At 40.1% G+C, this 14992-nt stretch overlaps 1 protein-coding gene across 3 annotated transcripts in view; it reads left to right on the top strand.

Annotated features, from left to right (window-relative positions):
* NDP (norrin cystine knot growth factor NDP) overlaps positions 1-14992 on the top strand; it is a 45191-nt gene that overhangs the window by 22527 nt on the left and 7672 nt on the right. For all 3 annotated transcript variants that reach the window (XM_089508087.1, XM_089508088.1, XM_089508089.1), the window contains one exon: positions 13422-13777. In XM_089508087.1, the coding sequence (XP_089364213.1) occupies positions 13601-13777 (177 nt within the window). In that variant the 5' untranslated portion in view covers positions 13422-13600. The remainder of the gene's footprint in view (positions 1-13421; positions 13778-14992) is intronic.

The raw sequence follows: 14992 nt of genomic DNA, 5'->3' as shown, positions 1-14992 counted from the left end.
TATATACTAAGACCAAGTAAAGTGGCTCCCAAGGAAATGACAATGTAGTCTTAATGGCTTCATAAATTACAGGGCCATGTTGAAGAATATGACAGGTGGATTCTGTCTTCTGGAGCTACTCATCAGTCAGGATGGGACCAGCATAGAAAAAAAAAAAAAAAAAAAAAAACCAGAAGTGAGCAGATCCACCCTTAACATTTAGACAATCTGGCCAAAGCCCATGTTTGCTCTTATACAGAATGTTGTTTATACAGTATCGGATTAACATGTGTAAATTGTGGGCCAGAACTGCAACAGATGTAAATCGGTACTGTTCCACTGACTTCAGCTTTGCTCTGTCCATTTGTACTGAGCAGCTTCTTAGCTGCACATGTTGAATTTGGTTTTCATACAAAATTGTGTTGGGCTATGGGGTGTGATCATATAATTTGTTTAGAAATATCTTCTGTGCTGCTTCAGTTCTCTATTTTCACCTCTTTCCCTCTGAGTGGATCACAGCTGCTTTATGACTTCATCAGGCATTTTAAAGTTGGATGACAGTGTTGAGGAAGGGTTTCAAATGCACTCACATCATTGTCTGCTCAGTCATCAGTAAGGCAGAAATATTTAAATAAAGAAACATGGAGGGAGGGGGTAGGGAGAAAAACCCATAGCAGTAATGTTTATTTACAGCAGAGGACAAAAGTGAAATGAAAAGAAGGTACATAATACTCACCGGACGTTTTCCAGGGCCAGCCCAAAACATTTTGCTGTCTGAGGCAGAGCAACTGGTGTCCTCTCTGTCCAAGATGTCAATACAGAGTTATTTCACCTGTTGTGGAGGGGAAATCTTGTAAGTGTCTCTCCTCCTTCTTGGCAATGAACCAAAGAAGACTCCAAATGGCATCCAGAGTTTGTTCTTAACTGCTAAGCTTATCCACCTGACCTTGTGTAAGTGTCACCTTCAGACCATTGGATGAATTTACTGCATCCCCACTTGACAAGGACTCAGTTTTAAGATTAATTGTATTATTTTTATTGATGTATTTTAAATGTATTTTATACTGATGTATGTGTTTTAACAGACTGTAATCCCATCTTGATTCATCTGGGAGAGGTGGGAAAATACAAACAAATTATTATTATTATTATTATTATTATTATTATTATTATTATATGTTGGCTTCAACTTATGGTGACCCTATGAATGAGAGGCCTCCAAGTTACCCTGCCATCACCAGCCCTATTAAGGTCTTGAAGCTGGGTCTTCCTTGGTTGAGTCTATCCACCTGTAATATGCTCTTCTTTTTTCCCTTCTGCTTCCACTTTACCAAACATTAACATTTTTGTTCTGATGAGTCATGTCATCTCATGGTCTGACTAAAGTATGATAGCTTCAGTGCAGTCATGGCTTCTAGGGAGCATTCAGGCTTGATTTGCTCTTCGACCCACTCATTTGCCTTTTTGGCAGTCTATGGCATTTATAAATCTTTCCTCCAGCACCACATTTCAAATGAGCTGATTCCTTCCCTATCAGCTTTCCTCACTGTCCACCTTTCACAACCAGACACACATACAGCCACACATAGAAACAGGAAATACTGAGGTATAGATGATCCTGATTTTGATTTTCAATGATCCAGAGTCTTTCTCCCCATTTTTATCTTCACAACAACTCTGTGACGTTAGGGTGAGAAACAGTGACAGGCCCAAAGTTAACCAGTGGGGCTTAGAGCTGGGTGCTGATTTGAACCTTGGTCCTAGTCCAACACTCTAACCTCTACACCAAGTTATCTATGAACACCAGCAATGAATATTTTCACTGACTAATTTTGCTGCCCTTTTATGACACTCAGACCTTAGTGTCTGAGATAGCTACCTCATTCTGCCTAATGGCAGAGATGACCTCACACTTTTGTTGTGGAATGTGTCTGTCAGGTTATCATGCCCAGTGTAACCTGATTCTGTCTAAATAAATGTTGGATAATATTGGATCTTGTACTAAATGAATGCTTGACACAAACCATATGGAATCTTTGTTAGTCATTAGCGGTAAATGTTACCAGTGCCATAATTTTTTTTGAACCTTGGTTTTATCAGCATAAATATGACTGCATTTACTGACATGAACAAAAGAGAAAAAAAATCATCATCTGCTGTTCTTTGTAGCAATCTCTGAAGAGTGTCCTCCTCCTGGATTTCCTGAATAATGGCCTGGTTGGCATCAATGTTGCTAACATGCTGGCATCAGGTGAAACCATGCCTTTGGGACCCAACTGGTTTTATAAAATCCATACATGTGCATGATTCTAAATTGTTTTAAACTATTTTAACCAATATTAATCTGTCTTCTTTCAACTTGTTATTGTGTTAAATTTGGTTTTAGCCTTTTAAAACCATTTTGTTGTTTTTAAGTTGATGAAGCTGATCTTATTATATTTTGACCTCAGAACTTTAAATAAAGGATGGAATATTAAAAATTTCCAAATAAATAAATAAATAAATAAATAAATAAATACTCATTGTCCCATGTTTTCATGTTGTGCATACACAGTAGCATACATCATACTCAAATACTGTGTACATGTATATTTTGTTAAAGTGTCTTTAGTTTGGGAATATTTAGGAATATGTAGATTCTCCCCCTCCCCCTGAGAGCTTTTTTTAAATGTGATGACTGCGCACAGAAGCCACAAAAAATTATTCTGGATGTAATAGTTTGCATGTGGATGGAATACTTCCTGGGGGGGGGGGGGGGGGGCTTTGCTGAATGCTTTATGAGAGTCTTTGCTGGACTTTGCACTGATTTAAAAGTAGTTTCTATTTTAGAAGTATTTTAGAAGTTAAACACATTACAGGTATTTAAACAAGACACTTCCTCGAGTGGTAAAAGAAGCCTGTTTGTCATGATATGTGTTTTTCCTCCCTATATATGTTGCATTTCATGTGTGTTCTGTTTTGGTAATTGGCAATTGGTGGATAACCACTGCATTGTTGGAAGGAGGAAACACATTAATTATAGGGAATAAAGCATTCCTTTTAACACTTATTTGCTCGTTGTAAACTGCTTGTTGCTGTTCAGGCTTCAAATTAATTCTGTTACAGATGCTGGAAATGATTTTACTGAGCAAGGGTGGGAAAGACCTCTGCCTGGAACCTATCTGAGCTCTGTTCAAAATTTCCTGCAATTCAAATTTGGCTGTTCTGACTGTTGTGGGGGAATAGTTCTAAACAAACAAACAAAAAAGAAGAAAGTACTGTAGGCTCAGTACTCATGATGTCAAAAGCCAAATGCATGTCACTATGCTCTCTCTCACACTCCAAAGATAACTTTGAGAAAGCTTGTTGTGCAGTGTGTGAAGATACATGTGGAATCCACTGTCCAATCACATGCAAAGCTTGACAAAGAGATAATGGGACACAGATGGCTCTGGGTGGATATTGTCTTTTTACCTCTGCTTTCTGCCCACATCCTTTTTATTTTTTGAAAGCGGAGCAGCCATTTCTACTTTCTTCCATAATATTTTGAGAAATATTCTCTGATACCTGCAATATCTATCTGTGCTTAATCAATCCAGCTACATCTTGAGTGTTAATATAGACTCACAGCATCTGGTCAAATTTTTGACTTTTCTGCTCCTTCACCAGTCCTCTGCTTTTTAAAAACCTACTACTGTATACTAAAAACCTGTGTGACATTTTGACTGATCTTAAGAAAGGAACCATACCAACCAACAGTGAGTTTTAGGTTTTCTTCTCCACTCCTCATGTTTCTAATATAGGCTTATCTCACATTAATCTTGCTGGCATTTACCAGCAATATGTGAATCTGTCATTTCAGAGGTAGAACAGGGACATAAAGAAGAAGGCATTACATTAGGGAACAGATCCTTTGTTGAGGTAAGATGGCACCTAACTTTGGCCCGGGACGGACAGGCCCTTTGTAGTGTTGCAGTGGTGCAACTAGGGTTAGGGACTGTGCGGCAACTGCACAGTCCCTAACCCTAGCATGGACTGGCGGCGCTCCAATGGGGGTGCCCTGTGTACATGGGCACTGCCATTGTGATGTAATGGACAGATAGCATCCACACATCACAGCATGCTGGTGACATCACGAGGCGGCTGCGGCTTCCCTCCGGAGTAAAAACAGGTGCCAGCAGGCTGCCCTTTTTTCAGAGGTCTTTACTGTGCCTTTGTCTCCTTCTCAGTGAGAGTGTGTGCATGATGCTGTAGTCATTTTAATTTTAATTGTTTTTAAATTTTATTGTGAAGGTTTTTAATTTGACTTTCTCTGGGAGCCACTTTGAATTTTACTCTGGGAGAAAAGCAACATATAAATAAGTAAATATATAAATAATAATAATAATAATAATAATAATAAGTTTTATTTGTAACCCGCCTTTCCAGTGACCTGATCAAGGCGGCATACATACACAAGGAAAATATAACAGTACAAAGTTAAAAACAGAATTAAAAAGACAAAGTCAAATACAAGGGACAGGCAGTTGGGAAGTCAAAGTACAAATTCCGGGGTCGATGATAAAGGGTAAAGAATAAAAAGATCATTTAGGGTGGAAAGGCTTGCAGGAAAAGATATGTTTTCAAATTCTTCTTAAAGGCGGGGTACAAACCGCTGCTTTGCGGCGGTCTGCCGCCGCCGCCGGTAGATTTGTGGGGGAGCCGGAGCCTTCAGACGGCGCGGCTCCCGTGCGGACCGAAAAAGAAGCCCCAAAATGGAGCTTCTTCTTGAGTCACGTTTGCGATGTAGCGAGGCGCCAGGGGCGCACTCGCTACGTCACAACGCCCGCGACACGTACGGACGCTCAGCGTCCGATACGTAAAGATGGCGGCACCCATGTAGAAGGGAAGCACCGCCCCTTCCTAACCCTAGTACGTATCCTATACGTACTAAATGGCGGTATGTATCCCGCCAAAGAGAGCTAGGGATGCAGTGGAGCAGAGTTCGATAGGGAGATTATTCCAAGATTTAGGGGCAGCAGCAGAAAAAGCCCTCTGTGTGGTCCCCGCATATCGCGTTTTTGGGACCTCCAGTAATTTCATCCCAGTTGACCTGAGTGTGCGGGGAGTGTATGGGGAGAGGCGGTCCTCTAAATACCCTGGGCCCAAGCCATTTAGGGCTTTATAGGTCAACACCAACACCTTGTATTGAGCCTGGAAGCGGATAGGCAGCCAATGAAGATCCTTTAAGATAGGTGTTATATGGTCAGACCTGGAACTACCAGCGACCAATCTCGCTGCCATATTCTGCACCAACTGCAGCTTCCGGGTTTGGTACAAGGGTTGCCCCATGTAGAGCGCATTGCAAAAATCCAATCATAAAGTCATACTCATAAAGAGCATGGGTGAGTCACATACTCTCAGAACTAGAAAACCCCATGATAAGTTTACTTAGGGTCACCATAAGTCAGAAATGACTTGAAAGTACACAACAACAACAATAAACATGGGCTTCAGACCATTATCCAGGTGCCCTGGTGGTGCAGTGGTTAAATGTCTGTACTGCAGCCATTCACTCACAAACTGCAAGGTTGCGAGTTCAGTTCCAGCCAAGGGCTCACGCTCAACTCAGGCTTGCATTCTTCTGAGATCCCTAAAATGAGTACCCAGCTTGTTGGGGGCAATTACCTTACACAATGTAAACTGCTTAGGGAGTGTTTGAGTGCACTGATAAGGCGTGTAGAAATAAACTTGTTATCTGATTGTTATTTGATAATTGCTTTGATATGTGATATTCAATGTTTTCAATTTGTTGCTTACTTATTTTATCTAATGCCATCTTGTATTTATATCCATCTATTGTTTTATATGTATTTTGTTATTATCCTGTAGAATGTATGCCATTGGCAGGTTTCATTTTTATCGATTTTTTAATTGTGTGTACAGCGCTGTGTAAATCTACAGTGCAATATAAATAAAGTTTAATAATAATAATAATAATAATAATATTGCTATTGCTGTTGAAATCCCTAGAATAACAGTGTTTGTCTTCAACCCCATTGATGTGGCAGACTTTTTTTTTTGCCTAGAGGTACCTATGATTTCATGGCAAAGGTAAGTATATGCTAATAGAGACACTCTGGAAAGAAGTGCATATATTGGTAGTTGTCTCATCCAATAGCATATATTCTGTATATCTACAGATCACACAGGGATTAGAAAGAATGAACTTGCTTAGAGCTGGAGGGCTGCTTCATTCATGACTCCCATCTGTTTGCACAGCAATCCATTTCTTGAATTGTATGCCTATTATTAGATTTAAGCCTTGTGTCAGGTTGCCTGATTGTGGGTGAGAGCAAGACAAATCTTTCAGTTCAAGAGAAACTTTTCCAGATCAGATGAGCACACACTTTTCATCTATCTGATTGCATTCAGAAGTCATCCTTTGCATTTTACACTGCATTAAACTACCAGGTGTATGGATACAAATTTTAGAAATATTTGCAAGAATCTGAGCATAAATCTTACCACTGGGAGAAAGACTTTGGCCAGATTATCTGTTTACCTGTTCTGTCTATTCTCCAGGTAGTCTATGATGCTGAGCAACTTCAAGGCCCCTGTTCTTCTCTCTCATCATTCTCTTTAAAACAGATTTGGGCTGGATGCATTTGGGACAGATGACAGCTTCAAACTCAGGACTTTCCTGTGTCAGCTCTTCAGGTGCAGCAAGTAGGACACTTGGCACATTAGATTAAAGTAGGATATATGGGCACACTGGGCTAGAATAGGAGGGACAACTGCATAATCAATGAGCCATAAGATCATTGGACCTCCTGAATCCTCCATTGTCTAGATAGATAGATAGATAGATAGATAGATAGATAGATAGATAGATAGATAGATAGGCACATAGATAGGCACATAGATAGGCACATAGACTGAGGGTGCATCCATACTGCAAATATAATGCAGTTTGATATCACTTCAATGGCCATGACTCTGTTGTTGTTGTTGTTAACCACCCTTGAGTTGATCTCAACTCAAGGCAACCCTGTGGATGAGATGTCTCCAAGACTCCCTGTCCTCCACTATTCTTCTAAGTTCTTACAGATTCATACCTGTGACCTTCTTGAGTCCATCCATCTAGCATATGGTCTTCCTTTCTTTCTACTTCCCTCCCCCTTCCTAACATTATTGTCTTTTCTAATGGTTCATACCTTCTCATGATAGTACGACAGCCTCAGTTTAGTTATCTTTGCCTCTGGGGAAATTTCAGGCTTGATCTGTTCTATAATCCATTTATTTGTTCTTTTTGGTGTCCATGGTATGTTCAATACTCTTCTCCAGCACATATCTCAAATGAATTTATTCTCATTTTGTCCATTTTCTTAACTGTCCATTTTTTGCATCCATACATGGTAACGAAGAATACTATTGCTTGTTTGAGTCTAACTTTTGTGCTTAGTTGTATATCTTTGCTTTTTAAGAGTTTTTCTAGTTCTTTCATAGCTGCCCTCCCCATTCTTAATCTTCTTCTGATTTCTAGACTGCAGTCCCCATTCTGATCAATGTTGATCCAAGGTATAGAAACTCTTATACTATTTTTATGTCCTCACTAGCTGTACCCGGCCACGTGTTGCTGTGGCTTGGTCTGATTATAATGGAAAAGAAAGAAAAGAGAAAGCGCACATTTCTGAAATATTTAATTTCACAATGCTGGTGTATATACAATATTTTTGATGTTCCATTGTCTGTGTAGATATAGAGATTGTCTGGTTTGCCGACTCTAGAACACGCAACATATAAATGTCCACGTGAGAAGCAATCCGTTTGTAGATCTAAACTGCAAAATTCTAAAGATTGGCCCTGAGCTTTGTTGATGGTGATTGCAAATGCCGATAGACTATTTAGTATAGCGTGTGTTGCTGTTACATCCAACAGATGGCAATGTTTTTTAAAAAAAACATATTTTTACCTGTCACATGTGTGACATCTATATAATAGTAGGTATATATATATAAAAACATGTTCGAATGGAACATTGTGTCAAAATTTCAAAGCAATCAGTGAAGAACTTTGGGATATTTAAGATTTTTGAACATAAAAACATTTATATTTTTATTTATATAGTTTGTCTAGGCTGAACTTGTGAAGATATTCCATGGTCATTATGTTTGTTTTCTTTATGTTCAACAGTAAGCCTGCCTTTGCACTTTGTTCTTTGAACTTCCTCCATAGCTGTTCTAGGTCTTCAAAGTGCTAATAGTATGGCGTCATCTGCATATCTTAGATTGTTGATGTTTGTTCCTCCTATTTTCATTCCTTCTGCTTCATGTCCAAGCCTGTTTTTCTTATCATATGTTCGGCATACAAATTGAAAAGATAAGGTACATGTGAAAGGGATCTAGGAGTCCTAGTAGACCACAAGTTGAACATGAGTCAACAGTGTGATGCGGCAGCTAAAAAGGCCAATGCAATTTTAGGCTGCATCAATAAAAGTATAGTGTCTAGATCAAGATAAGTAATAGTGCCACTGTATTCTGCTTTGGTCAGGCCCCACCTGGAATATTGTGTCCAGTTCTGGGCATCACAATTCAAAAAGGACATTGAGAAACTTGAGCGTGTCCAAGGGAGGGCGACTAAAATGGTGAAGGGTCTGGAAACCATGCCCTATGAGGAACGACTCAGGGAGCTGGGGATGTTTAGCCTGGAGAAGAGAAGGTTAAGAGGTGATATGATAGCCCTGTTTAAATATTTGAAGGGATGTCATATTGAAGAGGGAAAAAGCTTGTTTTCTGCTGCTCCAGAGAACAAGACCCGGAACAATGGATCCAAGCTACAGGAAAAGAGATTCCACCTCAAGATTAGGAGGAACTTCCTGACAGTAAGGGCTGTTCAAGAGTGGAACACACTCCCTCAGAGAGTGGTGGGGTCTCCCTCCTTGGAGGTCTTTAAACAGAGGCTGGATGGTTGGACTGGATGGCCCTTTTGGTCTCTTCCAACTCTACGATTCTATGATTCTATGATCCAGCCTTGCCTGACCCATTTGCCAATTGGTAAACATTCTGTTTTTCTGTGTTCTGTTCTAATTATGGCCTCTTGTCTAAGGTACAGATTCCTCATCAGATGTGTTGGCACTCCCATGTCTTTAAGGGCATGCCATAACCTTTCATGATCTATGCAATCAAAGGCTTTGCTATAATCTATAAAGCAAATGCTGATTTTCTTTTGGAATTCCCTGCTGCATTCCACCAGCCCTCTGTATGTTTGCAATGTAGTCCCTGGTTCCTCTTCCTCTCCTGAACAACCTTTGGACCTCTAGGATTTCTCTCTCCATGTATAACTCTACTCTACAGAATTGCACATTGGTCCTATTGTTCATTGGTCCTGTTGTGTGTTGGGCATCAATGCACATTGGACACTTTGCTTCCCATGATGCATAGTACTGTAACAATAGCCCTCTACTGGATATGGAAATTATGCAACTACACAGTTCTAATTTATGCATATGTAGATCAACTTATGACAAACCCTCAACAGGATTCTGGCCATTCATCCCCCCAATAGAGAACTGTACCTCTAGAAACACCCAGGGGAGCATGATTATTGTATGTTTTTGGGGCCTCAAACAAACTTTTTTCAAAACTATCTGGTCACTTCTAGTTTCGAAAAATGGATAGGTGTGATTTGCAAATGTTTGGTAGCCTGGAAAGCAGAGTATGTGTAGGCCTCAGACCCTCCATAACTGCTCATCCCTGGGGTTATAGGACTGAACCATGAAAGCTATATTGCCCTGTCTTTCATCTATAGAAAAAATATTACTTTAGAGGAATAGAAAATAATAGCATAATGCAGGTTTAGCAAGGAATGAAGTAACTTAGGCTTGTTACAGACTGCCAAAATAAAGCTGCTTCGGGTCTCTTCGGAAGTATGCTATTTAAATGATGCATGCATCCTAAGAATCCGGAAGCTGCACCAAAAGCTGCAGTCCGGTGCTTAGGAATGGAGTGTGGCTTTGGAGCGACCTCCGGACTCTTAGGACCCATGCGTCATTTAAACAGCATACCTCCAAAGAGACCTGAAGCAGCTTTATTTTGGCAGTCTGTAACAGGCCTGTAACAGGCCTAAGTTTAGAATTTGGATATTTGGAAGGCATACAGCTTTTCCATTTTAAAATAGTTGTTAAAGCAATTTTTGATAATGATTTTTAAAAACAAAATGGTGGGTGACAATGGTAGTTGACAGTGAAGAATGTTCTTGGAAATCTTTCTTTTATTATATAAGCCAAAGAGAGAAAAACCTCTTCCTGTACTCCATAGATATCATTTGTCCTGCCTTGGAACAAATGAAGGAACATTTGATTCTTGACTATTGCATGTGTGTGCTCCATCTCTTACATACTCATTTGTTCATGCTATACAGTACCTCATTTTTAAATGCAATGCTGTATGCTCATCTTACCCTATGTCTTCATATGATCCCCTACTTTACCATTGTGTTGTGGCAGTCTTATTGGCTGAAAAACCAGCAGCAATCTATTTGGGGTAGTATGGGCTAAACCTGATGATGGACAGTCTGTTTGTTGGTGCTTGCTGGTCACTGAAATTCTTCCAATCTTTTTTTTTTTACAGCTTGATTGTCCCTTGCTCTGATTCAGTATAACTTGTTCATAATAAAGAGTGCATGCTGGAATCACTTGCCTTTCACTGTTAATAGAATTTGGGTACGTTTTCTTGCTTTGTTAAGTTAAAGCAAAGCAGTAGACCACATACATTCTTGAGAAAGGAAGGAAGGAAGGAAGGAAGGAAGGAAGGAAGGAAGGAAAGAAAGAAAGTATAATTCTGAAGTCAATTTGCTTCCATTCTAGTCCAGACTGCAAAGTTGTTGGACTTTTTTTATGATGTTAAAAAAAATTTGCAAAATTTTCTTTATTTGCATCAAAACTACCTCCCAGCACACAAGGGACATTCTTGTGCTTGTGGAAGCCAAATCTTCTGCATAGGTTTGCCATATTTTCAGTGAAACAGTAGTGATGCTTTAGTACTACCCCCATGGGGTTTAGTGCTCTGCTGACATTCAACAGAATCATGTCTAACTTTCATACTTATTGAACTGTCTCCTGATGTGACTTAAAGCAAGTTGATCAGTTATCTGTTTTGCAATCCTATACACCAGAAGTGGAGAACCTGTAACTCTCCAGATGCTGGAGCAAAATTCCCAATATCGTTAACTTATGCCATGCTGTCAGTGTTACATGGAAATAGGAGTCCAAGGCCATCCGGAAGGTAAACAAGCTCTCCAGCCCTGGGACTAAGGCCACTGAACTTAATGGAACTTACATCTGAGTAGACATGAAAAAGATAGCTTTGTAAAGATTATTTATAAGAGCTGGCTGGACTCTCTTTCTGTGTTTATATTTTAGGCTTGATGCAAGCCAAAATGCCATGTGGAATTCCACCTGTATATGTTCCATATTGTCTTCATATCCTAAAGGCACCAGGCCCAGTTTAATCTTTGAAGTTAAGTAGGGTCATCCCTGGTTGGGGCTTGGATCAGAGTCTAAATACCAGGCGTTGTAAACTATGGTGCTTTACAGACTGCCCAAAAAGGGCAGTCTGCCAGCGCCTCCGTTTCCACCACTGGGAAGTCTCAACCTCCAAATGGCAAGGCTTCCCGTCGGCCGAAAAAGAAGCCCCAAAAGAGGCTTCTTTTGGCGGTGCACTTATGACGCTGCAAGGTGCCAACAGCGCACTTGCGGCATCATAAATGAGCCACGACATGCAGATACTAAGCATCCGCAATATCAAAATGGTGGTGCCCATGTGTATAGGGCGCTGCCATTTTGTACATACTAGGTAAGTACTAGGGTTAGGGTGTCCGGAAGGGAACCCTTTCGTAACCCTAGTACGTACCTAGTACATACTTTTTGCCCGTGAGGAATGGGCCTATATTTCAAACTAAGGAACTAGAGAAATCATCTCTAAGTTTTCCTTGAATAAGAAAACTCTGTGAAATTTATAGAGACTTAAAAGAACATATACATGTCGTATATGCCACAGTACATTTCAGTGGTCACAGTAGTGCATGGAATGGCAGCCTGTCAAAGTCAGAAATTAGAAATAAATCAGCTATGTTTTGTACCCTACAGCCCACAAAGTAGTTAGCTACGTTTAAAGTTGCAATTTTAAAGACATTCACTATTTACTTTCCTGTTTCTCAAAAGTAACTAAATTACTGCTTTGGGCTACTTTAAAAATACACTTGAAAGTTACAGGCCGTTGATCTACAAAACTCATTCTACCTCATTCTCCCTCATTCATTTCATTGTTACATCAACAGCCACAACTGTGCAACGAAGCAGTGCAAAACACAGCATGAGCCAGTGGTTGAACCATGTGATATTCCTCCTTCACCTTTGGTGAGGTAACATCCTTATTCCTATACAAAAGTTACAGTTACACCAAAAGAGTGGTGCACCTAATCTTCATTAGACTGGGAATGGACCATGAACACAGCAGTCTGGGATAATACAGTATGAACCCTTCCTCAGCCATGGAAACCCACTGTCCTATTTGTACTCTCTCAGCCTCAGAAGATGGCAATGGCAATCCCCCTCTGAACAAATCTTACTTAAAAAATCCCATGATAGGGTCACCTTAGGACTGCCATGAGTCAGAAATAACTTAATACAATAGCAACAACAAATGAACAGTTTATTATCTGTAACTAATTGTGCTCAAGGTCTGAAGCAAGTGGGACAGCTACTGATTAGTAATGTTTAGGCAGTTCATGTGAACCAGCATGGTGTAATGTTTGAGTGCTGGACTATGACTCTGAAGTCCAGGGTTCAAGTTCTCACTTGGCCTTGGAAACCCACTGGTAGATCTTGGGCAGGTCCCATCATCGCAGCCTCAGAGAAAGGCAAAGGCCTTTCTTGCCAAGAAAACCCCATGATACAGTCACCTTAGGGTCGCCATAAGTCAGAAATAACTTGAAGGGACACAACCACAGCAAAGCAGTTCACAAGGAACTGGGACGACCCTGTGAATTCATCTTCTTTTCTTTCCTCAGCCAAACATTCCATCTTTATGGTAACAATAATTCTCTCTAATTGCCTTTTGGAATTTCATGTGAATATATACACTTTTTATTGTTCAGAAATCCTCAGGTGTTATTGTTAAATAACTCACACTGAAATGAATCCCTCTGGAGTCTTTTGCCTCATAGAAACATTTATCCCAATATTAAAAGCCAATGTCCTCATTATTAAAATGTTGATAGACGAGATCTGAAACATGGGAGGGCTTTGACCTCTTCTTTCACTACACCTACTGGAAGACAGTGTTTGCTCAGTGAGTTATTTCTTGGATAACATCACCCTTTCCAGCCTTGTTCTTATTTATGCCTATTTTCCTCTAGAGGCAATTTTGTTGTCTCAGCAGGATCATAATTTATTTTTATTTTTGTTTATTATATTCTTCCAGCCATGCAGGAGATGTTTTGATGGATTATAACTTCAACAAATGACAGACCCAAAACCAGCAATGACAACCCAAAGACTTACAACAGATCATTCACTTTGCTCAGAAGGGACTGGGTCTCAGTCTATAAAGTTCTTTTGATAATCTACCGCCCTCTACTGTTACTCCTGATAAGTTCTCCAATGATGGGAAATCATGTACTAGCGGCTTCAATTTCCATGCTGTCCCTTTTGGCAATAATGGGAGACACAGACAGTAAAACAGAAAGTACCTTCATGATGGATTCGGATCCAGGCCGCTGCATGAGGCATCACTACGTTGATTCCATCAGCCACCCTTTGTACAAGTGCAGTTCAAAGGTATGTGCCACTGAAAAAAATTGTCTCAGCCTTAGTTACATGCATGCCAGCTCCATAAAAATGCATTACAATGAGGCTTAGTACCATTTTGGAAGCTTTATACAGTCAGCCCTCTGTATTGACAGATTCTTTTATCCATAGATTCAAGCATCCACAGTTTGAAACTATTTTAAAAAGATATAAATTCCAAAAAGAAAACCTTGATTTTGGCATTTTATATAAGTGTCACCATTTTACTACCCCATTATATTTAATGTGACTTGGACTCCATGGATTTTGGTATGCATGGGGTTTCCTGGAACCAAATCCCAGCAGATACCAAGGGCTCACTGTACATGGATTCCAACATTAAGTCAGTGTCAGAGATTTTGTCAAATGTGGTAAATCGACATTGTGCTATATGCCTCACAAGAAGGTATATAGTGATTTTTCCTCAGCACTTTGAGACAGCTTTGTCAGATGCCTTCATATTTTGCTACCAACCAGCTTCAGCTGATACGCCAACTGCGTCCCTGTCTGGACCAAAAGGACCTTGAAATGATAGTACATGCACTAGTAACCTCTCGTTTGGATTTCTGTAATGCCCTCTACATGGGGCTACCTTTGTACCAAGTTCGGAAGCTTCAACTTGTTCAAAATGCTGCAGCCAGATTGGTCACAGGAACGTCTAGAACCAACCATATAACACCTATACTAAAATCTCTACACTGGCTGCCGATTAGCTTCTGGGCTCAATACAATGTGTTGGTCGTTACCTATAAAGCCCTTTATGGCTTGGGCCCGAGTTACTTGAGGGAGTGCCTCTCCCTACATAATCCACCCTCAGAACAACAGGGAAACTAGTCCTTGAATGGCCAAAGGTGAGATTGGCAGCAACACATCAAACAGCTTATTCAGCAGTAGCTCCAACCCACTGGAATGCGCTCCCGGAAGAGATTCGACTCAGTTCGACATTGGAAGCCTTTAAAAAGGCATTGAAAATTTATCTCTTCTGGGTAGCATATCCTCCCAACCTGCTGTAGGGAAACCAGTCCCTAATGGATTAAATTTTTATCTGATGCCCGACTTTTGTTATATATGTTTTAAATTGTTAATTGTACTCTTGGTATGTATATTAGATTGTACTATGACATGGATCATAGAGTTTTTAATGACTGTAAACTGCTTTGATCTGCAGGAAAAGTGGTATAAAAGTTTTATTTATTTATTTTATTT

The sequence above is a fragment of the Sceloporus occidentalis genome, unplaced genomic scaffold (assembly GCF_023333645.1).
Source record: "Sceloporus occidentalis isolate IW3139 unplaced genomic scaffold, rSceOcc1.0.p SCAF_2, whole genome shotgun sequence".
Taxonomy (NCBI): Eukaryota; Metazoa; Chordata; class Lepidosauria; order Squamata; family Phrynosomatidae; genus Sceloporus; species Sceloporus occidentalis.
The sequence above is the reverse complement of the archived record's forward strand: the minus strand, read 5'-3'. Positions and strand labels throughout refer to the sequence as shown.